This window comes from Sinohyriopsis cumingii, chromosome 10 (assembly GCF_028554795.1).
Source record: "Sinohyriopsis cumingii isolate HCF-2022 chromosome 10, ASM2855479v2, whole genome shotgun sequence".
Lineage (NCBI taxonomy): Eukaryota > Metazoa > Mollusca > Bivalvia > Unionida > Unionidae > Sinohyriopsis > Sinohyriopsis cumingii.
The window spans coordinates 8,891,269-8,918,245 of NC_142970.1; the positions used below are offsets into that span (position 1 = coordinate 8,891,269).

The 26,977-nt window shown below is 33.1% G+C and overlaps 1 protein-coding gene across 4 annotated transcripts in view; it reads right to left on the bottom strand.

Moving 5' to 3' along the window:
- Positions 1-26,977, bottom strand: part of LOC149789581 (uncharacterized) — a 74,348-nt gene that overhangs the window by 18,916 nt on the left and 28,455 nt on the right. For all 4 annotated transcript variants that reach the window (XM_089971603.1, XM_089971605.1, XM_089971601.1 and 1 more), the window contains 3 exons: positions 21,874-21,955; positions 3,303-3,569; positions 1,408-1,914 (listed from right to left, as the gene is read on the bottom strand). In XM_089971603.1, coding sequence (XP_089827729.1) covers positions 1,408-1,914; positions 3,303-3,569; positions 21,874-21,955 — 856 coding nt within the window. The remainder of the gene's footprint in view (positions 1-1,407; positions 1,915-3,302; positions 3,570-21,873; positions 21,956-26,977) is intronic.

Here is a 26,977-nt window from a genome sequence, read left to right on the forward strand (position 1 = left end):
AATCACAGAGATGGGTTGCGCGGTGTGCAGATCGTGTAATTGACACATGTATCTGACTCTGTGCCTCCTGAAGGGTGTATATATTACAGAATATTGGCATCATTAATGTTTGTACTTTATTATCTTGTGCTTCTATGTTTTTTAGAACTTCACGTTAAGTATACAACCATATAACCACGATGGTGCTGAAGTACTGTTACATGCTGTTACATGTCTGCATTTTAGTATATTAAATAAAAAAAACATTTAGTCAGTCATAGAGGATACAATTTTATATCAACGAGTTTTTGAGGACGTTCGTTTTACATTTTACATTGAGGCGAGAAAGAATACTTTCTGAATTTTTTAAAATACCTAGGGATTATAAATTATTTTATACATGGTCCCAAATCTATGGGATATGAACCACATTCTGAAAGACTGTTGCCTGCAATTGATGAGCTGGACGACTGTTTTAAAGGCAGCGATGGATCAAGATTCTCACTGTACAATGGAAGATATTTCTGTTATCATGGGTATTATATTTTCAGCTGCTTTTAATACATTCAATTCACTTTTGAAACTCAAAATGTTTGAACAATTTTTTCCAGCGTTTGTTTACAGATGATCAATGCCAAACTAGTCTTGAAATCGCCAAACGACTATTCACAACTATGAAAATAGTGACCAATCAAAAACATATTTACTTTTTTGAACCCGTCTCAAGAGAAAATCATAAAGCTTTAATCGGTGAAAGTTAGATGAGACCAAACATTGCTCAGTGTAGCAGGATTATGCAGAGAATACGCATTATTTTCGTTTCCAATAGTCCCTGTCGTATAGATAACTGTTTCAGACTCCTCTTAAGTCATTCGAGATTTGAATACTTATAAATTCTTGCTGAATGATCCGTCCGCGTACGGGTACCAAAGGTCTCCATCTAATCCTAAACAACGCACTGGTGCATAAATCCGCCATTGTGACAGAGTTCCTGAAGGAGAACAGCATCCAAACGTTGCTGCATCCTTCAAAAATCCTTTGTTTAGGAAGAGGTTATTTTCGGCTGAATTACGCCATCTACGGTTCCTTGGAGAGCAGATAATATGAAAACCGCGTTGAAATTGGTAGTGCTGGTTTCCAATTGTACGATAAACGTAAAATAGTATTTTATACTTGGATAATCAGAATAGTAACGTGTGTATAGGTGCAATGGGAAGTCCATTTGATGGGATGCACTAACGTAGTGTTCATAACAAAGAGCTTTTTGTTCAAAACGTTTTAAATATCTATCGTATATACACGGTACATGAGAATATATATATATATATATATATATATATATATATATATATATATATATATATATATATATATATATATATATATATATATATATATATATATCTTGATTTTCATTGTCAAACTTACCATAGACTTTACACAATTGTATTCCCTTGCTATCAAAGAAAACTTCGTCATCGCTCACCAGATCTGTGATATGCTTACTTAGATCTATCACCAATATATATACAGCCCGTCTCGTCAGAAATGTCTGGTGGGTGGTGTAGAATACATATTGGCCGGCAAAGTCCCACATAGACAACGGTGCGTATTCCACTCGGCTTTTCTCTAGTTTATCAGCATTATCATTTACCAGTTTTATAATGTCCATCATTGTATCATTTTTCTTATCTTCTCGAGTTAAAGGTTTTTCAGCATCACTCGTTTGAGAAGAATCGTACATTTGTCCATCAATGACTTGTTGCGGCAATGGTACAGCATCTATGTGGTCGATGTTGATGTTACTACCAACAGTAACAACATCTGAGTCAGAATGAGTCTCATCGTGCTCTTTCTGTTTTTCGGATTCAGTACAGTCACCAGGTTTATTTAGGAGCTTAACGAGGCGTTGAAGTCTAAAATACTTCTCTGACTCTGGAAATAAAACATTTAAAAATATATTATTTGCCCTCACGCCCATCTCTATTCATATAGGACAGGTATTGATATAAGCCCCGCTTTATTGTGGTTGCATACTCAGAGCTCAACAAAAGACCCAGCTGGGACTAAGATTTATCACCTGTGTGGCATCTGCCAAACAGTTACATGTAACAGCAATATGATTTATTGTATGTTTATGTCATGATTTCTTCTTAGCTTGATTGCTACAAGAAGCTGTTTAAAAGAGTATCTCCAGCCACGCTTATCAACGTATCAACATCAAATGTGTAGAATTTAAATGTCTTCAAACCTGAATGATTTATGTTTAGGCTAATGAGTTTGTCAATTCACGGTTTTGATCCTAATGCTTTAAAACATTCTGTACGTACTCCTTCAGCACCAATTCAAAACTTTGGCTATTCCTCTAGTAAACCCCTAGGCTAAACAGGCAGTCTGTGTAACGTGTTAGAAATGCATTTACACAGAACCCTTGAACATATTGTTGGACATATTTTCAACCACAACGAAGGCCGCACATTTGCATAGAAAGAGCGATCTTACGCGATCTTACATAAACGGAAACGAAAACATGATTATCGTGTCTCTATCAAAGGGATATCTCGCTAACCCATTCCCAGAAGATGAAATTTTCAACGTTTAATGTTCAGTGAAGTTTCACAAGATATCAATAGATGGCTTATAGTTTCCAAATTTGCCTTAAACGAATCTCACTATTTTTCACACAAGCAACAGCAGTGTTTGGCTTATTCACTTCAAGACATCAACAGGTGTGTTTTTGTGTAAGTGATATTTCGCTTGCGTTTGAGGTAAATCTTGTATCAACACTATGTAAATGTCAGAATGATAGTTTAGCAACACTTGGTAAATCCTATGCGAGTATGGAGATTTAGCAACACAAGGTAAATTTAATATTAAATGACGAATTAGTAATAACGGATACATTTTCGGTCAGAATGACTGTTCAGCAGTGCCAGGTAAAACCTTCTTCAAAAACATATTAAAATCATCATGAAGTCTCCAAATAAATGTCAAACAAGCTCTAGCTAATGTTTTACAAATATAACAAAAGTGATAGTAAATATAATTTCTTAATATAAATAGGAAACGCTACGGCAGTACTGAGCCATACATAATCTAACCATGAAATGTTGACAAAAGATTGTACAGTATTACATAAGGAAGGAGTCTCGATTTTGTAATATGCTTCTCTTTGGTACGCGCTTAATTTAAACGCGATATCACACAACTGATATAATGAAAATGATTTTCACTCATCACATATACTGATTGCTACTAGAATAAATTTATTTTCCATGGTAGGAGAGCAATCGAGAATCCAAAATCAAAAAGTGGCTACCCACCATGATCTTGAGTTGTCCATTCACCAGTTTCCAGGGACACTCGGCTACAATGAACATGAACGTCAATGCCTTCTGTGCTACTTTGTTCACACAAATTCACACGCTGACCCAGAATGCGCTTTGTTAAAGTTGTCTTTCCGGCCCCATACTGACCAACCACCATAATTCTAATGTTGTAAACTTTTTCTGTCCCATCCCTCAGGGCTTCGTTGTACATCTCAAGGGAACTGTCATCCATTTGAAGAATCTCTTCAGGAATTGCTGGATCTGAAACAAAGCATTTCAGAAATTAGATAACTGCATTTATTATTGCGTGGTTAGAGACTGACATAATAACTGGTTCAATACAACTATCGTTAATGAATGTATGTATGTATGTATGTATGTATGTATGTATGTATGTATGTATGCATGTATGTATGTATGTATGTGTATATATGTATGTATGTATGTACGTACGTGTGTGTGTGTGTGTGTGTGTGTGTGTGTGTGTCTGTGTGTTAGCGTTATACGGCATGTCAACATATACGAAATTTAACATGTCAATACAATTGTATCAATTTGGTGCGCTACAATTCAATTTCTAAACATTTTTATATGAAGAATTCAGTATAAAACAATAGAACCTTAAACCCTTCCAAAATATTTAAACACGATGTGGCACAAAAAATAACAAGATAATTGAAACATAATGATGTTACAATTATCTTGACACAATATAGAAATATCAAGATAAACGGTTAAATTCCTTAAAATATGTGTTTGTTATTTTTATAGAAACCCCATTCCCGTGGCAAATCCAAACTTTTCTCAGGTAAAATATCACCATAATTTATTTAAATTGAATTCATTTCAATCAATTTATTTCTGGCCAATTATAAGTCGATATATTCGACACGAATGTGGTCCTTAGGCAGAGTATGAATCCTAGTCGTCTTTCACGAATCAGTCTGGCATTATAAGAAATAGCACCTCATCTTCTTCTATTTCCAACGATGGGTTTGACGTTCCAAAGTTTCAATGTGATGTTTTCATTCCATACCGTGTGCCAGGTATATAGACCGTAATGATGCATGTTAATAGTTGAAGTCAGTCATTCATTTAGAAAGGATCAGCTTTGGATCCTATATCTGTCCTTGCGTTACTTTTAATACAAGCATAATTAGAAAGGAAACATTAATGAATACTTTATCCGTACTGTCTGAGCAAATATGAATAATAAATTTGTTTCTGGAAGATTTGGTCAATAAACTGGCTACTAACATTAAGGTTCTACAAATCTTTCAGTGTAGAAAGGAATATGAAAAGATGATTAAATGTTATGTTAGATATATTTATAATTAGTTGATATATTCTGTTATGGTTATAATTTCGGCTGTGATCACCAAGGTTTTATTCTGTTTGTCAAAATAATGTTAAATATAAGCCTTGGATGTATCATCTATTAAATATTGATGCAGTAAGTATTATGTACCATGACACCAATTTAGTATCAATCATTCTTTATCAATGGCATATTTTACTATACTCATATTCTTTTGCATATCCATACATCTCGTATTATGTCGAGATAACTGGTCATTAGCTAACTATAATTTCTACATTTGTTTGAGCAAACTATATCTTTTTTATTCATACAAATTCGCTCTTTTATTTAGAAGTTGAAGAATTTTGGAGGCAAATTGAGGTTTTAATTCTTGCGCACTTCCAAAAGTGACATACTTAAAACTAAAACACCTCCAAACGTGACAAACTTAAAAGTATAGATTTTCTTTATTCTGGCCAAAAAATAATTTGTTTTATTTTAAATTTGGAGATTTTGTTAATTTTAAGTTTGCTTCTTTTATTTTTGTATTGTAGTGCCTTTTAAAAAATATTGTATATTATTTTCCCATTCCACTCATCCTTAAACGTTCAACAACCCTTTTTTCATTTTCACTATATTAAGCGAAATGTTTGACATGTTTTAAGTCTGTCGCAGGCTAAATACAGAATATATTTTACTTTTTGGATCTGCTAATAAACATCGTATTACCTTTTATCTTAGCTAATTAAATCAACAATAATAATCTTTCAAACATTTTCGAAATACGATTGTCGTTACTTCCAACAAAAAAATGATTTTTTCCTTAAATCATTCTTAGATTTCGTCCAAAGATCAGTATTTAATTTAATATATGGAATAATCAGAGAATTTGATTAAATGGTAATGCCATGTGTGTCCTCGTTACTTACAGAGACTTTAATTTTGTTCACTATATAGGATAAAATGTTTCAGAATCGATCAAATTTACTCCCATATCTTTAACAAACGTAACTTGATAATCACTCAACCATTAATTTTTACACCCATCCTTCATGAGTTTAATGGATACTGAGTATTGGAATCACGCACGTGATAACATACCTTAGCGGAACAATTATTTGGGAAACCGTTTGAAAACTTATGCAATTTAATGTTGCGTAATTGTTCAACCATAAATATTATTTATATATGACAATAGCTTTTTATTGTCATAAATCTTAATCACTGAAATTATTTTTCTGTATAATATATTGTATGCCACTGCTATTCGAAATATGTCTATGTTACCCTTTTACAACAAAAAGATTCAAATCAATGTCTGTATTTAAAAAATCCAGTTTACATCATGTAATCTTAAATGAGTCCTTCCATACCATTCTGGAGAACTGGCAGCGACTCTAGGTCTTAAAATATGTAACAAAAGGAAAGCGAAACAAACAAGTTTAGCAAAATCAACAAGTATTTCATATCCATAGAACACAAAGTGAAAACTCAAAATACACTTAGGGTATAGTGCGCAAATTTCCAACTATTAGTGAATGTCTATCCTAAGTCCAAACAACCAAATGTTCCAAACGAATTTCCGGCGTTTTGATTGTGATGATCTTAAATAAGATGAGGCTCCACAATCATTTAAGCAAGAATATTTTTGAATGAGTCTCCTATAATTCCCAAGTGGAGTTTTAATCCAAATGGTCAAAAAGCGTTATGGAATTCCAATGAATAATCCTTGTAAATCATCACAAATTATATCTCAATACAACTGCAAACTCTGATCATTGATTCCAAGAGAGTGATATGAAAAACGAACCACTGCTTCGTTTATAAAGCAAATGTGTACAAAAACTGTCACATGATCCATAGCGCAACAGAATGTACAGGAACACGGGCCATTTCTAATGGAAATCGTCCATTAAACTCGCAACAAGGTGAAGCTTTAAACTTAAGTTTAAGAAAAGAGCTTGTTTATTTATTAGAATCATCACACAAAATAGGCAATCAGGACATGACATTAGGAACAAAGTCTCACTCAATCATGTGCAATATAAATAATATATATATATAATAATGTAAACAATGGACACAATCTAAGCCATTATATATTTAATTTTTACAAAACATTGCTAGTAAGAGAATATCAGATTTCGTATACAAATAATGATATTCTTTCACCATTCTTTTATTTGAAATGCCTTCCAAACTTTCTGTGCATGACTATAATCGTTGTTTCTTTTTCTAAAATCAGTAAACGTTTACTCTTCAGATCCTTTAGTTTTACATACATATCAATATAATCATTAGGCTAAATAGCATTCTTAATTTCCTGTTTAGCTGTCAGTTCCGAATGTTCGGTAAATGCACTACTTATCTTAAAATTCAGTTTTAGATAAATTACAAGATAAACTATCCAGACTACAATATGGATTCGTATGGAATCAATAAGTTTTAACTTGCTCTACTAAGTGATATGTATATTTCCAAAATTTTACAAATAATTGACATTTCACAAAAACCTCTTAAAAAATGGAACTTTACAGGAACTTTAATTTTATATGAGATTATCTGTAATTTGTAATTTTAAACTATATTTGTAATAAGCGATGTCCATAAATTTGTTTGTTATATGACAATGAATTCTACAATTATTTATTTCATTTCATCTTCATCAGCACAATTTCACCTAGGGCGATGTAATCTTACTTTTTGGCTTATCATTTGCGAAGATTGATATAATGTTATCTTTTCAGTTCATCATTTAGGGTATTGAGAACTTTTTCAATATCTTATTTTCCACTACATCTGCCACGTTACCTCACAACTAACATAGGAATAGCTACATGATTGTTGTTCTATGATTTGTTCTGTGCGGTTTATTTTATTTATATTTATGTTTTCATTACTATTATTAATTTAATATCTTTAGATATAACGGGGGACTTCGTGTGTTTATTCTGATTATTAAAATTTGAAATTTTCAATTTCGGTCTAAATGCTTTTACCCCTTCTCCTTTAAAGACTATCTCAACCCAAAAAGATATATAATGTCCTGAGAAACATTCCTTGGAGAAAATGTGCAGGTACCTTCTGCATTGCATAAATATTATTTCTACTTTTATTATTCCTAACCAAATATAGATACAGTTTTAATCTTGGCGTAGTCTATGAATTCTAATATAAGGTATATCTATGAAATATATTTTAATTTTCTTTGGCAATTCGTAAAGGATACAATCCCCCAAGATCACCGCAAAACATTGGCAAATATGTCACTGCTTTTCTGACACATTTAAGATCACATTCAATCTAATATAGGAATTAATAGTTTTTAAATATATTTTTCCAAAGAAGTATTATTTTTGTTACATGCTCTCTATCACGATTGGCGGGAGAAAAGGACGCTAGTATACATTATTCAAACATTTGTTATCGATATTTACATTAATTCTAAAATATAAATCTAATGTTAATTCTCTAGGTAAAGAGATATACCATTCTACTCGATCGATTTAGGTCATATTTTGATCATTTCTGTTGTGGAACTCAACCTTTTAAAACCCCAAGTGCAGCAATAAGATGTAAAATAAAAGATATTAATTCAACGCACTTAAATGTCAATCTAATTTGTGTCAGTAGCTACAGTTTAGCGAGCAAGTCCAGCCTTGTTCCAAAAATACCATAATTGCATTCAGTACAAATACCATCCTCCGTCTATTTTTCAAACTATATAGCCAAAATACAGTAGAATTCTATGCCAGGTGTTTGGCATAGCCACTCTCCATGGATATCCCTAATTTCTAATTTCACACGTCATAGATTGTACAAAGTTACACAAATAATTTTTTATTTTATTCCTGTGCAAGGCTAAAATAAATATCACCTGCAAGATACTTTGAATTGTCGTTCTTATTGGCTTTTTTTCTCCAATTTACTCCATTATATATATATATATATATATATATATATATATATATATATATATATATATATATATATATATATATATATATATATATATATATATATATATACATATTCTCTTTTAATCAAATTTGCCTCTTGTTCGCTCTAAATCTAATAGTACATTCTTTGCATTATTAGGAATCATATGGCCCCAGCCAACAATGACTTCCGTAAGGATTAAATAACTCACTGAATTTCACGAAATGTTTAGTTTCTCATTATTTCATTAGTATTGCATAACAGTTTATGTTGTGCAAGTGAAAACAAACTTCCGGTATGTTTATTATTACTATTCAGCGTTGGGGAATTTTATTTTGTCATACGACGAGAACTCTGGACCTATGAATCGTGGTAATGCTAGTCAAGACGTCTAAAGAGAGAGAGTGTGAAAGAAAGAATTGTACAGTCTTTAGAAATGTTAACTAAAGCGGAATAATGACTTAGATGAACTGTCAATATATTAAAATATTTTAATTACCTCTTGTTGGTTCGTCATTTCACTTAATTTCTATTCCACGCTAATTCCCATACGCCAGTACGTGAATGTCTGACCTTTCTTCATAAAAAACATTTTTCATGTTTAAATCATGAGTGTGTCTTATAATGATTAAATAAATGTGAATCGAAATAGAAAACACCTTATCAATCTCCATATGTTATTGTGAACAAGAAGAAAAATCGTAGAATTACATGTGAGGAGTTCATTCACTCGATCAATACACAGTTGCCAGGAGCATATCGTAAACTCCATTCATAGTGCAAATATGTGTATTTCTATGTGATATAAATAGAATATATCTATAGTACGTACGTTGTATAAATGATATACCACTCGTTGTATAAATGTTTCATTAAAAGGAAACTCGGCAAAGACTCGTTACCTTTTAATGAAAAATGTTAACGTCTCCTGGTAAATCAGTGATACAGCGTACATTATATATATATATATATATATATATATATATATATATATATATATATATATATATATATATGTGTGTGTGTGTGTGTGTGTGTGTGCAATGAGACTATGCGGTCCTAAACTCAGTAACAAAAAGAAATTAAACCAACAAGTTTAGTATGTCATCAAATAATTTATTTCCCTAGAATACAGAGCACAATTTCAAAAGGCACAGTATTGTGAATTAAATCCCAAATGTTCAAGTATACGTCCAAACATGCTGAGTGTTCCAAACGAATTTCAATAGTCTTGAATGTGCTTAGTACCAATGTTTGTGGTGTATTACTATGATAAAATCCAGAATGTTTCTGAATGAATTCACAATATACCCAAAGAAATATTTTAGTCCAAAAGGTCCATGAGCACTTTCTAATTCATATGAATAATTTAAGTAAATGATTCTTCCCAAATTATATCTGAAGACAATAGTAAATTACTCCACAGATTGAACTTAAAAAAGGAATGATTAATGTGTTCACACTTTTATATGCAGACTGTCAACTGATTCATATAGTAGTATCTTCTGGAAAACTTCACTAATTTTCGTAAACATCTTTATAGATGAATAATAAATGCGACGATTTGGATATCTCATTATACAACGAACTACATACGACTAAATTAATGGAAGTGCCACAAATAGTGTTTCTTTTAATAAAGATATTTTCACTGAACGTAGCAAGATATATGTGCAATACAATCAGACATTTGTAGTTCAAAATTCTAAATTCTCCTGCTTTATCATATAATTTATTAGAAACAATACCAGTAATATATCATTTAATTAATTTAAAATAATTAAATTTTCAATACAATAAGTTACATGAAATATGAAGTCAAATCTGTCAATTAAGAAACAATGCTATACTTATATAATGATAAGAACATTCTAGTTTGTAAATAAAGCTAGTCCTTGAACATAATGTCAGTAACCAACTTATTTACAACTTTTAAACTAAATTTTAAAAAAAAACAGGTGCACACACAATCTCTATCCTCAATCATGGACAAATGTCAAGCACACATTATTTATTAACTATACATAACACTAACATGACTACCAGAAAGCAACACTTCATCATGAGTCGAAGTAAACGTGTTACTTGTATACATTTTGCAGTCCTTTTAATTAGGAGAAACATATAAAGGTTTGTTCTTCTTAAAGATATACTAACAATTTAAGATGAAAATTAGTCTCGCGATGTTGATACGCAAGCATTAGTAACTTATGCAAGGATGCAGTACAAAATCCTTTTGATTTCTTTATTTCTGATAAAACAGCAGTACATACCATCACAAAATATTAATGGGATTGTGAACTTTTTGTATTAGTAGTTAATATGGTTATTAAGGCACGTTTTAGTTTTCCTAACCATTATCATGATATTATCTCAATATTATCTCAACATTATCTTTCTGAAAGCATCTTAAATTCTGCGCATTTTTAATGTTTGGGTGAAAAAAGTTACGTTGGGTTAACAAAAATTATATTATCCTCACATTACTTTCGCATTATTTTCACATTACCTAGCCATTATCCTCACATTATCCTGACATTTTTTTCACATAACCTTGACATTATCCTCACATAAACTTGACATGTATTCACATTACCTCGACATTACTTTTACATTACTTTTTCCTTTTCTCACATGTACTGGACATTTTTTCACAATACCTTGACATTATCCTCACATTACCGTAACATTATCTTTCTGATCTTACATTAACTTATATTTTGCATGATATACCATCATACAGTACAACAGTATGTATAACTAGTTTTGGCATAGCTGAGTATGTGACAAGCTTGCAAAATCTCAAAGAAGCAAAAATATTAGAAGAAACAACTTGTCAAACAACAATTTCAAAAGAGATTACCAAATCTTTAACATAACGAATTACAGAACAATTTCCAATAATACTACAGAATAATGATGAAAACAGAACCAATTAATTGACAATTGGCCTAAATGCAAGTAGTACAAGTAATGCCATAACAATTACAATAAAATTACATCATATTCCTATTACCCAGAGTTGAAACTAAATCCGTGCTGTGGTAGTAAAAGTGTATTATCTTGTAAAAGATGTTTGATTCAATAACATAAAGATTTAACACCAAAACAAGTATATTAGCAAATCAGGAAGTCTCTAAAAATGAGTTAACTAGATATCCCCCTAATGAAGGAACTAAACACACAAGTCGGTAAGTTGTAATAATATAAAACAGATGTTCGAATAGCGAAGAACAATGATTGTGATTACTATGGGAGAACCAATTCTGAATACTACATGCGATCATATTTCTTAGAATTGTATTAGTTTTTTGATTAACGTAATTTATTAGACTATAATCGTTGGGGAGAATAACAGGTGGAGGAAGACCCCATGGACCACCGATCCATGGGAAGCTACTGGCAAGCTTACTCACATGATCCATTCTGGCCAAGAACCAAGATTCATAAAGGCTAGCGCTTCAGACATATCAGCCATCCGAAGCCTTTAGAATGGTATAAGGAACTACATTATTTGTATTGGGGAAATCTTACTGATGGGTCACTTTTAAAGTTTCCATTTACAGGCGTTTTATACATTAGCATGTAATACAAAATATTAATCATCAACACTTACATATTGCTTAGTTGGTTTAATGTTTGTAATGCTACAAATATGTTCAGGTATTTTGGTGGCCACGAATGGAACGCAGAATTTTGATCCAGATTGTGGGTGTTTTCTATCTCGCTCTGATGCATAATGGTGGATTCTTTTTCTGACATTTTCGAATGAAAATGAGGGCCGAAATAAAACAAATCTTCTGTTGTGAATACCAGGATGGAGAGTGAAAACATAGGATTAAAGTTGACAAATTCAGTGAAAACTTTCAAAAATGTTTAACCGTTATTCGCTTATTACAAACAGTGTTTAGAGTCTTACACATGTGAACATGCAAAAACATACAACTCAAAATTAATCTTTAAGATTAATCATGGCAGACAAAAAAATGGAATTTTGTTCTCGATTTTACTTTGATCTAAAATTGAATTACCCTTAAAAACTGGCATTTACAACTACGTCCTTTCAGACTCGAGACAGACTAAAGAAGCCGTACATGTAGGTAGGTCAATCAGTATTAAAAGTCATGTTTGTGGAACATTTAACTTTAACCACTGCTCGTTTTGGTACGTAGTTATGTTACAATCAATGTTTATCTTGGTGACTGTCTAAGAAGTGATGATTAAAAATGGGAAGGTGTTAAAACTTTGTGTACACTATTCTCGCAGTAGAAGATCAAAAGAGACCACGAGTCGGGATAAATGTCACGTGTGATGTAGGATAGAGCAATCCTGGACCGGTGTGCCACACTGGAAATCATGATCGTTCACGAATAGAAATGTGAGATATAATAAGTATTCAACCAGATTCATATAACACACCCTATAAAAATTATGTGAAACAAAGTATCCTCGTCAAAATGAAAATTAAACCGCACTGTAACAAAATAAGATGTAAAGCAAAATCATCAGAAAATATGTACAGTATTGCCTTTACAATACGAAACAGTGTACGGAATATTTTTCGTTATGATTCTAGGATTTTGGACTAAAATTTCATCATCCATTGGCTGAATAGTAAACATAACAAATATAAAATTAACTGGTAATGTCTTGCAGATTAGTTACAGGCCCATATGTCATTGGAATCACTTATGGATAATTTTCATTTACAACCAAATAGTCCCAAACAACGTTAAATAAAGTGCACCAAATATCATCATCCATAATGCGTGTAACATCTCAAGCTAAAATTAATCAAATATTAACATATTAGTTATAAATTAGGTTGTGTGTGTGTGTGTGTGTGTGTGTGTGTGTGTGTGTGTTACTGTAAGAACTCATTATTGTGAAAAAGAATTGGTTGGCCCAAGTTTTTGTAATGCATTTGCTTGGTTCCGTAATGTTTTGTTTTTGTTTTGTTTTATTTTTGAAAGTGAACCAAAGACTGAAGCAAGTAAATGGAACCATAATAAGTAAAGATACGTGAAAGTCACAATCATCAAAGGTCAGTTTTAAGGTATTGGGATTGAGGCTCAAGCTATAAAGTCGCGAAGAAAAAACTTTACGAAATTGATTGAAAAAGTGATACAGGAGAACAAGAAACAATAACATTAACTCCAGAAATAAACCAAAGCACAACAGACGTATCCAATGGACAGACCCCAAACAGGCATTTCAATATACACCAAAGAAAATATATAAACTAACATTCATTAGAAACTTCAATTACGTGTGTAAGTGGAATGATAAAGTTATAATTTTGTATAATTATAGCATATAGTTATTATTCACGTTGTATCGCCATGTTTAAACGTAATAAAATAAGGATGACCAACATATCATAAAAACTATGAATAATGATATCCAGTTAATACTAATACAAAAATCTTTAAGCTGACAATAGATGCCACACTACTATTAAATTATAATGATAATGATGTAATCTCAGTTAATAATGCATGGAATCGTTTGCATATTGCCCAGTTTTAATAGATGATAATGTGATAACACATTTACATATATATCCCGCTAGTTATTACCATAACAAGACTAATTTCCTAGTCCAATGCGTATGCAAACTCGACAGGAACATTATGCTGTGGTATATAGATAGTAGAGGCGGCAGTACTACTTTTAGAAGATTTAAAACATGTACTGTGTTAATACCAGGGGCAACAATTCCAGCTGAGGCGGTAACTAATGGTCTTGCCGATGGTACCAGCTATGTTGATACTGGACAATTGTTCAAGACAACACACATTCTCCACTGGCAACAAACACGTGTCATTATATTGATCAGTATCTAGTATATTTTGGTGTATGCCGTGATATAGACAGTATTTCAAAATGTTAATCATACAATAAGTTTAGATAGAAATCGTGATGCACAAAATTGTATCAAAATAGCAGCACCTGCTAAAGGTAGATTTAACATTTGTCCAATTAGCTTATGGATGCACAAACTTAAGTTGTCACTGTTATTAGATTATGAATGCCGCAACTTACACTGTCAAGGTCGATAGATTTTGGTTGCCCAAACTTGAAATGGCACGGTCAATAGCAAGTGATATCGAAACAAAATTGATTTATAACTTTAATAAGCATGTGTATTTAGAACAGCTGAACAACAATCAATAATATGCAAATGAATAACTTGAACATTACATGGAGAATTGCACCAAATGTATCTGAACGACTTCTGAGGCATGCGATTCTATCATTCAATCTGCTGGCAGAAGTATTAGCCAAGCTCAAATCAATATGGTATTTCGCCATACAAGATTTAAGATTAAGTTTTGTTACAATATCGTGTGAGTGAATTCCAAATGCAATTTACCGAATCAAGTAAACACTGTTCAAGAGTATATCTGTTTCAAGCAGCTATACGTAAATATACAGGCCTTGCCACAGGCACAAATGTTAATAGTGTTGACTATACAACTCAATATCCCAATTTTATTTAGATGCTGGCAAGCATGCTTAAAACCGGCAGTGATTTCCAATGATACTGAGTTATTGATGTCGGAGTTAGGTGGTAATATACAATATGGAGATTTAGATGTACAATATGATTGTTATGCTATTACGTTAAATGATCATTATTTAACATTAAATACAGTATATAATAAGATTAATGTTATTGTACAACCATATATTATAATGAGTTCTACCACAGTTTATGTTTCATTATCAAATCAACAAAATTACATAATTCAGAATACATATTTAATATAAACAACAATAATATTAAAAGTGATTCCACTGGAAGGTAGTTATGGCACAATTGTTCCGGTTACGAATTTTGTTTTCTTGAAAAAAAGGGTATAATATTTTGGAATAATATTAATGTTTAAACAATGTGGGTTCTATCTTTTTTGCAACCATACCCTTCGTATTAATGTTTGCTCTAACACTATTAGGAATAATACTGCCTGCACTATGTTTTCTGTTGCCACGGGTGCGGCTCACGGTGCAACATCAAAAGCAATTCAATATTCCGGTTTATCTAAACGAAAATTTCTGAAACAAAATGATTTTAATGAACTTTATTAATTCAAGGAATTTGGACTGAACATAATTAAGCACAAAATTAAAATCAAAACTTGCGCACAAAACAACATCCATTCGCTAGGAGACTTGAAAAAACATCAAGGTTTAAATTAATCAGTGTTAACAGAAACACAAGGAACAGAATGATTAATCAAAAAGTTATGGTCATGGTGTAGATGTTAAATTTCAGAGGCTTATTTAAAAAAGAAAACATTGTGGATTTCATCCTCTTTTCCCATTACCAGCAGGAGCAACTGCGTGTTACCCAATATATTTATGATGGTCTTTTCGGAAAACAAATATAAGCATTGTTATACAGAATAAGACTATGCTTTGCACTGCCAACACAATAGGAAGTTGATTGACCTTACTAGGAACAAGAGGAAGAGGATATTATTACAAATTCAAGTAGGGGAGGATTGGTTTTACAAGCAATTGAAGAAGGAGAATGACATTACCAGTATTAGAGTAAGATCATGAACATTACCATTACAAGAGAGAAGAGGAATGGTATCAAGAGGTAGAGATGCTTTTTAAGAGGAATTGTATCAAGAGGTGGCGATGCTTTTTTAAGAGGAATGGTATCAAGAGGTAGAGATGCTTTTCTTCAGGAGGAATGGTATCAAGAGGTAGAGATGCTTTTTTAAGAGGAATGGTATCAAGAGGTAGAGATGCTTTTTCAAGAGGAATGGTATCAAGAGATAGAGATGCTTTTTAAGAGGAATGGTCTCAAGAGGTAGAGATGCTTTTCTTGAGGAGGAATTGTATCAAGAGGTAGAGATGATTTTCTAAGAGGAATGGTATTAAGAGGTAGAGATACCTTTTTAAGAGGAATGATATCAAGAGGTGGAGATGCTTTTTCAAGAGGAATGGTATCAAGAGGTAGAGATGTTTTTTTAAGACGAATGGTATCAAGAGGTAGAGATGCTTTTTAAGAGGAATGGTATCAAGAGGTAGAGATGCTTTTCTTGAGGAGGAATGGTATCAAGAGGTAGAGATGCTTTTTTAAGAGGAATGGTATCAAGATGTAGAGATGCTTTTTTAAGAGGAATGGTATCAAGAGGTAGATATGCTTTTCTTCAGGAGGAATGGCATCAAGAGGTAGAGGTGCTTTTTTAAGAGGAATGGTATCAAGAGGTAGAGATGCTTTTTTTAAGAGGAATGGTATCAAGAATTAGAGATGCCTTTTTTAAGAGGAATGGTATCAAGAGGTAGAGATACTTTTTTAAGAGGAATGATATCAAGAGGTGGAGATGCTTTTTCAAGAGGAATGGTATCAAGAGGTAGAGATGTTTTTTCTTAGACGAATGGTATCAAGAGGTAGAGATGCTTTTTAAGAGGAATGGTATCAAGAGGTAGAGATGCTTTTCTTGAGGAGGAATGGTATCAAGAGGTAGAGATGCTTTTTTAAGAGGAATGGTATCAAGAGGTAGAGATGCTTTTAAGAGGAATGGTATCAAGAGGTAGAGATGCTTTTTAAGAGGAATGGTATCAAGAGGTAGAGATGCTTTTTCAAGAGGAATGGTATCAAGAATTAGAGATGCCTTTTTAAGAGGAATGGTATCAAGAATTAGAGATGCCTTTTTTAAGAGGAATGGTATCAAGAGGTGGAGATGCTTTTTTAAGAGGACTGGTATCAAGAGGTAGAGATGCTTTTTTAAGAGGAATGGTATCAAGAGGTAGATATGCTTTTCTTCAGGAGGAATGGCATCAAGAGGTAGAGATGCTTTTTTAAGAGGAATGGTATCAAGAGGTAGAGATGCTTTTTTTAAGAGGAATGGTATCAAGAATTAGAGATGCCTTTTTTAAGAGGAATGGTATCAAGAGGTAGAGATGCTTTCTAAGAGGAATGGTATTAAAAGGTAGAGATGCTTTTTTAAGAGGGATGGTATCAAGAGGTGGAGATAATTTTAAGAGGAATGGTATCCAGAGGTAGAGATGTTTTTTCTAAGACGAATGGTATCAAGAGGTAGAGATGCATTTTTTAAGAGGAATGGTATCAAGAGGTAGAGATGCATTTTTTAAGAGGAATGATATCAAGAGGTAGAGATGCTTTTTTAAGAGGGATGGTATCAAGAGGTGGAGATAATTTTTAAGAGGAATGGTATCAAGAGGTAGAGATGATTTTTCTAAGACGAATGGTATCAAGAGGTAGAGATGCATTTTTTAAGAGGAATGGTATCAAGAGGTAGAGATGCTTTTCTTGAGGAGGAATGGTATCAAGAGGTAGAGATGCTATTTTAAGAGGAATGGTATCAAGAGGTAGAGATGCTTTTTAAGAGGAATGGTATCAAGAGGTAGAGATGCTTTTAAGAGGAATGGTATCAAGAGGTAGAGATGCTTTTTAAGAGGAATGGTATCAAGAGGTAGAGATGCTTTTTCAAGAGGAATGGTATCAAGAATTAGAGATGCCTTTTTAAGAGGAATGGTATCAAGAATTAGAGATGCCTTTTTTAAGAGGAATGGTATCAAGAGGCAGAGATGCTTTTTTAAGAGGAATGGTATCAAGAGGTAGAGATACTTTTTTAAGAGGAATGGTATCAAGAGGTAGAGATGCTTTTTAAGAGGAATGGTATTAAAAGGTAGAGATGCTTTTTTAAGAGGGATGGTATCAAGAGGTGGAGATAATTTTAAGAGGAATGGTATCCAGAGGTAGAGATGTTTTTTCTAAGACGAATGGTATCAAGAGGTAGAGATGCATTTTTTAAGAGGAATGGTATCAAGAGGTAGAGATGCATTTTTTAAGAGGAATGATATCAAGAGGTAGAGATGCTTTTTTAAGAGGGATGGTATCAAGAGGTGGAGATAATTTTTAAGAGGAATGGTATCAAGAGGTAGAGATGATTTTTCTAAGACGAATGGTATCAAGAGGTAGAGATGCATTTTTTAAGAGGAATGGTATCAAGAGGTAGAGATGCTTTTCTTGAGGAGGAATGGTATCAAGAGGTAGAGATGCTATTTTAAGAGGAATGGTATCAAGAGGTAGGGATGCTTTTTAAGAGGAATGGTATCAAGAGGTAGAGATGCTTTTAAGAGGAATGGTATCAAGAGGTAGAGATGCTTTTTAAGAGGAATGGTATCAAGAGGTAGAGATGCTTTTTCAAGAGGAATGGTATCAAGAATTAGAGATGCCTTTTTAAGAGGAATGGTATCAAGAATTAGAGATGCCTTTTTTAAGAGGAATGGTATCAAGAGGCAGAGATGCTTTTTTAAGAGGAATGGTATCAAGAGGTAGAGATACTTTTTTAAGAGGAATGGTATCAAGAGGTAGAGATGTTTTTTTCTAAGACGAATGGTATCAAGAGGTAGAGATGCTTTTTTTAAGAGGAGTGGCATCAAGAGGTGGACATGCTTTTTAAAGAGGAATGGTATCAAGAGGTAGAGATGCTTTTTTAAGAGGAATGGTATCAAGAGGTAGATATGCTTTTCCTCAGGAGGAATGGCATCAAGAGGTAGAGATGCTTTTTTAAGAGGAATGGTATCAAGAGGCAGAGATGCTTTTTTAAGAGGAATGGTATCAAGAATTAGAGATGCCTTTTTTAAGAGGAATGGTATCAAGAGGTAGAGATGCTTTTTAAGAGGAATGGTATTAAAAGGTAGAGATGCTTTTTTAAGAGGGATGGTATCAAGAGGTGGAGATAATTTTAAGAGGAATGGTATCAAGAGGTAGAGATGTTTTTTCTAAGACGAATGGTATCAAGAGGTAGAGATGCATTTTTTAAGAGGAATGGTATCAAGAGGTAGAGATGCTTTTCTTGAGGAGGAATGGTATCAAGAGGTAGAGATGCTATTTTAAGAGGAATGGTATCAAGAGGTAGAGATGCTTTTTAAGAGCAATGGTATCAAGAGGTAGAGATGCTTTTAAGAGGAATGGTATCAAGAGGTAGAGATGCTTTTTAACAGGAATGGTATCAAGAATTAGAGATGCCTTTTTAAGAGGAATGGTATCAAGAATTAGAGATGCCTTTTTTAAGAGGAATGGTATCAAGAGGCAGAGATGCTTTTTTAAGAGGAATGGTATCAAGAGGTAGAGATACTTTTTTAAGAGGAATGGTATCAAGAGGTAGAGATGTTTTTTTCTAAAACGAATGGTATCAAGAGGTAGAGATGCTTTTTTTAAGAGGAGTGGCATCAAGAGGTGGACATGCTTTTTAAAGAGGAATGGTATCAAGAGGTAGAGATGCTTTTTTAAGAGGAATGGTATCAAGATGCTTTTTTAAGAGGAATGGTATCAAGAGGTAGAGATGATTTTTTAAGAGGAATGGTATCAAGAGGTAGAGATGCTTTTTAAGAGGAATGGTATCAAGAGGTAGAGATGCTTTTCTTGAGGAGGAATGGTATCAAGAGGTAGAGATGCTTTTTTAAGAGGAATGGTATCAAGAGGTGGAGATGCTTTTTTAAGAGGAATGGTATCAAGAGGTAGAAATGCTTTTTTTAAGAGGAATGGTATCAAGAGGTAGAGATACTTTTTTAAGAGGAATGGTATCAAGAGGTAGAGATGCTTTTCTTGAGGAGGAATGGTATCAAGAGGTGGAGATGCTTTTTTAAGAGGACTGGTATCAAGAGGTAGAGATGCTTTTTTAAGAGGAATGATATCAAGAGGTAGAGATGCTTTTCTTGAGGAGGAATGGTATCAAGACGTAGAGATGCTTTTTTCAAAGAGGAATGGTATCAAGAGTTAGAGATGCTTTTTTAAGAGGAATGGTATCAAGAGGTGGAGATGCTATTTTATAAAAAAAACTCTTAACAACTCTGAAATTAAAGTTATTATGATACAAAAGAAACTTAAAACGGTATAGATAGTGAAAACAACGATGTGCTTCCAAATAAAGAAATGAAATAAATTATTTTAAGTAAGGCAGAGAACTTGGTTGGCTTGAAGTCGTACTGATTGGGTTTATATTTACTATGCTACTGACAATCAAAACATTGAATATTTTTATTTTGTAGATAAGAATGCCTGTCATTATTATAAAAGTACGTGGAAAAAGTGATAATTAGATACAACTGTGTTCAAATACAACATATTAGAGGTATTATATATGGTCATTGTGTCATAGAAAGACCCAAGTCGATATCATTTGTTATAGTTTATCACCAGCCAGGTATTTTTAATGGACGACTGATAAATAAAGTGCACAAAAATATAATATAATATCATATGTGAAACACATGATCATTCTTACAGTAGTAGATATCATATGTGAAGTACATCGTCATTCTTGTTATTTTGATTAGTTGCTATATCATTTCAAAATTCAAAATAACTTTTTGGCAATAATGTTCTTAACATGGCATGACATTTTCTACTATTTCCTTCACCCCTTCTTGTTCAACGAGTGAGTAATCGTGGCATTGTTCGCATTATGTATGCTGACATTTGTTTAAAGATATGTTGCTTAAAATTACTAACAGTGAATAAAAATATAGGAAACAACGTGGTCTTATAAATATTTGGTGGTGGGTTGAAGAGTTCTGAGTGTTTATATTGGTCTCTGTCTTTATGCAAAAATATCAAACAAACGTGGCGCACATGTACTGCCGAATGGAAACGGAGTGAATTACTTGATCTCTTTTATTAAAAGTATTTCTAAAGATGCCTCATTTTTACCTCCTGCAGGATTTGAGTGCATTGGAATAACAATTATGAGTGCATTGGGGTGACAATTATAAATGCATTGGAGTGACAATTAAGTGTATTGGAGTGACAATTATGAGTGCATTGGAGTGACAACTATGAGTGCATTCAAGTGACAGTTACAGGTGCATTGGAGTGACAATCGAATAGGCTCTCCAAAAGGCAAAGTGTTATAGAACCTTTCATACAAAACTCAGCCACTATTAGTTTCTTTCAAACACCCAGCTGATATTACTAATCATGCTGCTTTCACAAAGGCTCAACAATTACGTATTTCACCAATAGCTTAGTTTATGAATTACACAGTTCACCAATAGCTTGGTTTATGAATTGCATAGTTCACCAATAGCTCAGTTATAAATTATGCAGTTCGCCAATAGCTTAGTTTATGAATTACATAGGTCACCAATAGCTTAGTTTATAAATTACGTAGTTCACCAATAGCTTATTTTATGAATTACACAGTTCACCAATAGCTTAGTTTATGAAATATCATGAAAAGTTTTCTCCAGTTGTCAAACGTTCACCTAATTTATTCATTAAAATTTTCATTTACTCAGTCTGCAACTAAAATAATTTAAATGTAATATAAGGGATACCTAGGTTAGGGTCTTCAGCGTCCTCAGTGGACTTTGCATAAAGTATTTCTTCTGTATTTACGCCTGGTGTCCCTCCATGTACCTAAAATACACGAACGATACAAAGTCATAAATACCGTCTGTAATTATGATACGCAATGTAGTTCATCATACTATGAGGACGCTTATGGTACGCATTAAAGGTTATTCCATCACCCTGTGATGACAATCATGGTATGCAATTAAGGCCATTGCATCACCCTGTGATTACTATTATGGCACTCAATAAAGGTCAGTAATCCCCATATAATGACTATTATGGCACTCAATAAAAGTTAGTAATCCCCGTATAATGACTATTATGGCAATCAATAAAAGGTCAGTCATCACCCTAATTATGATTATTATGGCAATCAATAAGTCAGTCATCACCCTTTGATGACAATTGTGATATGCAATAAAGTTCATTTCATCCCCTATGATGACTAGTATGGTACTCAAGAAAGGTCATTTCATCACTCTGTGAAGACGGTACCATGACACTCAGTAAAGGTCAGTTCATCACCCTTTGATGACAATTATGGTATGCAATAAAGGTAACTTCATCAAATTATGAAAACAATTTAACCACGTGCGCAATTCTGATGAAAAATAGTTCAGCATGTGACTTTAACATTACTAGTTTTACCTCTATATTTGTTACAGTTTACATTAAAGCCTTTTGTACTTGTTACAACTTACAGTGCGAGTATTTTTATTTTTATTTTTATTTCTTTTGTTCTGTATATAATTAATTGTGAGATGGTAGTTCTTATGTAAATTGCTCTTCTTGACTTGGTGAAATAAGATTCATAGACTCAAAAACTTACCGATTAGTAGTATAAAACGCAATTTGGGTGTGAATGAAAATTATATGATAACAAAAGTAAAAGCATTATAGCGACCAGATTGGAAATCCTCGGCTACAAAACGTTCCATAGGTTTGACATTATAGGTCTTTATTTGACACTCATGGCAGCGAGAATACATTGCGTGTATAATTTTTACATTGTCGTCATAGAGACCCACTGCCATCCACGTCAATACTAAAGTCCTATTGTCGTCAGAGTGCCATGTCTATGTTAAATTATCAATAGAAACTAGTGTGTCATTCCCATGTTAAATTCACTTGAGACACCTATGTGCTATTCCTATGTTAAATTCCTGTGTGAGACCATAGTGCCATTTCCATGTTAAATTCCCGTGAAACACCATAGTGTTATTTCCATGAAAACCCCCGTTAGTCGATAGAGAAGCATCTCCATTTTAAAGTCCCTTTGTCACCTAAGAACCATCTCTGTCTTAAATTCCAACTATACCATGAGTGTCATTCCTGTGTTAAATTTCCTTTGAACAAATACATTTCATCAACATGACGACCTAATCTTAAATTCCCATGGACACGTAAAAATTTCATAACCATTACGGCCAAATGTTAAATTCCATTGGGACACCAAGCGACTTCAGCGAGTTCATCGCACTAAAAAAATTGCATTGCTGCAAAGATCATAAACATTGTATGATTTAATTTGGTTTTGTTTTATAGATAGAAAAACTAGAAAATGATATAGTATCGATTCAGTTAGAGTTAAGTGCCTTGATCAGGGAGGCGTTACGATATTCGACGCGGACTTAACAGATTCGTTGTTGTTCTAGGGTTTAACGCCATTTTTCAGCAAAAGATAGGCTATACATGGCGGCCAGTAGAACTGGTGGAGGAAGAACCCTGAAAAACCCAGGGAAGAACCACCGACCCACGAGAAGCTACTGGCAGGCTTTCCCACGTACCCACGCCAGTCGAGCCTTGGACTCGAAGCCACGCAGACAGAGGTGATATGGCAGTGATCCGGAATGGTGAGCGCTTTAGACCACTCGGTCACTCGGGGCCCTGAACAGATTCGTACTTACTCTCATTGCTCTCCACAATCTAAAATTTAACATAAGTAAACTAGAAGCCACAATAATGATCTAAATGCTAAAGTCATAAATTTCGTAACTAAAATGTTGATAAGGATATGTTGTTTTATGTCATGGTTCTATAGCCGATTTCTAAACACGCCATGAGAAACCCCTTTCGATCTTGTTTATTACACATCTATTAGCCGACCATCGTTTACATTTATTGTAATCTATTTGTTTCCATTTAAGGACCAAGAGATTGATAATTCCTTAGCCTCTCGATCCATTATATATATATATATATATATATATATATATATATATATATATATATATATATATATATATATATATATATATACGTACGTTCACGCTGTAGCAATGATATACCACAAGATGAATAAATTTTCATTAATAGGAAACGAGGATTGCTGAGTTTCCTTTTAGTGAAACATTTCTACAACGAGTGAAATATCATTGATACAACCTACGTATTGTATATATATATTTTTTATATCACATACATTGTTTATGTAAAGATTTATTGTATAAGACCACCTGCTTAAAAGTAGATTATTGGGCCTCATTCTCCCTTTATATTAGACCTTTAAACGGAGTAAAGATTTACTACATGCAACTGTGTATTGACCACGTGAAGGGTTCCTTCACATCTCCGAGTGTGTCCGCTGCAAAATGTAGTTGTATGCCTTTTGTGGCTATTCACAATCACCGTTGCATACTGATAAGTTGATGTTGTTTTTTTTTAATTTCTATGTTTCTTCACATTGATTAAGTCGATATAATACACACTTATGATTTAAACATGAAAGATGGTATTAATGATAAATATAGAGCACTATAAATACAGGGTTAGCTCCGCAATTCACATGAAAGCTTAGCAATTGACGTACTGGTGCCTGTAAATTAATGTGAAATATAATCAAAGAGAAATGACGAACCAGCAAGAGGTAATTAAAATATGTTCATAAATTTACAGTTGATCTAAGTCATTATTCTTCGTAGTAATAGTACCATCGACCATAAACTCTCTCTCTCTCTCTCTCTCTCTCTCTCTCTCTCTCTCTCTCTCTCTCGTCGGTTTAACTTTAAAACTTTCTCTCTCTCTCTCATCCTTTGGTCGGTTTGACAACATTTACCTCATTCATAAGTCATAAGACATGGTGGGATGACAAAAACGAAAATCCTCTACGCTTGTAATTTCAATGATTTTAGCCCGTATCTTGCTATGACTGTCGAGAGAGAGAGAGAGAGAGAGAGAGAGAGAGAGAGAGAGAGAGCTTTGAAAATGTTCATATTTAATTAATAATGGTCGATTTTTATTTAGAACATTATAGCACACTTAAAAAAAACAACAACAAAACAAAACACACATTACAGCATGTGTACCACGGAACCGAGAAATGTCGACATGATTTGCAACTTTGTATCATTGCTAAACACTGTAGATAAAAATCAAAAAAAAAATGTGAGCACATTCATTTTCTCTTCCACTCCACATTCTACCTATTTGTCCGTTATGTGTGAGAGGGGAGGGGGAACAGAAAGCAGGAAGGATTTTGATGAAAATGTGTACCATATTAAATTCATTTAGAAAACTGGGATTATTAATACTTTTTATCGTTATTTTGATACGGCAATAATGATTCATGCGTGGAAATTTATCATTGATCTAGAATCAACTGCAGACGCTCGTAAAAATGTTGATATATGCGTATTATTCTGCCATGGGCTGATCAAAATTTGATTTACCAATAGTATTTTTGTATATCAAATTGATTTATACCACATATATTAATAATAACATGACTTTTAAAGTTTTGGTATATTACAATTTGATACACCAATAATATTGGTATACCAAACTGTTATCCGTCCATGGCGCAATAATACGAGTAAATAAACTTTCTTTTAACTGCAGGCCTATAGATTACTGGTGAATTTCCACGAATCAATCATTAGTGACGTATCAAAATAACGATAAAATGTATTAATTATCGCAGCTTTCAAAATGAATTTAACATGGTACACAATTTCATGGCAATCTTTTCTTTTTTCCGTTCCTCTCTCCCCTATCATGCATAAGGGGCAACATACGCAAAAATATAGAGTGTGAGAGAAAAACAATTTGAGCTGGATACAAACCTTAAAACTGAATTTCTACCAAATAAATTAGAAGAATATGGTTCTTCGTAATAGTATATTTACACTTTCCTTGTGATATATCCACAGTGTTCAAAATATCAATAATACATAGTAACAACATCCTATCGACAATATAAGTTAAATAGTGTCGGTTACAAGGCGCACATACTGTGACGTATTGAATGCTTTGTTGTTGTTGTTGTTGATGTTTATTAAACATATTATAATGTTCTAACAAAATCGATTACTATCAAATAAATATGAAAATGTTATAAAATTTTGCACCACACAACGACCGCTCTATCTCTCTCTCTCTCTCTCTCTCTCTCTCTCTCTCATCGACGCAAGATACGGGCCAAAATCCACGAAACTAGCGTTGGAGATTTACGCTTAAGGTCATAATACGATGTCTCTGGACCTATGAATGATGGTCAAGTTAAGTCAAGACGTCCAACGGAAAAGGAGAGAGAGAGAGAGAGAGAGAATTGTATGGTCGGTACTAGTGTTAATTAGAGCAGAATAATGACTTGGATCAACTGTAAATTTATCAAAATAATTGTATTACCTCTTGTTGGTTCGTCATTTCGCTTAGTTTCTATTCCACGCTTATTTCCATACGCCAGTACGTGAATTCCTGAGCGTTCAGTGTGTTCAAGGGGCTAACGTATTTGTAGTGCTCTACTTTCTTTATAGAAATCAATATTTCATGTTTAAATCATAAGTGTGTATTATATTGATTTAATCAATGTAAATACAAATAGAAATTCAAAAAGAAAACAATCATCTTATCAATTTGCAAATGTGGTTGTGAACAACAATAAAAAACATGCAACTATATTTTGTAGCGGACACACTCGCGGGGATGTGAGTTCATTCACTCGGTCAATACACAGTTTCCCGGGCATATCTTCACTCCGTTAAAGGGCAAATATGTATATATGTATGTGATATAAATACAATATACATATAGTATGTACGGTGTATCAATGATATACCACTCGTTGTATAAACTTTTCATTAAAAG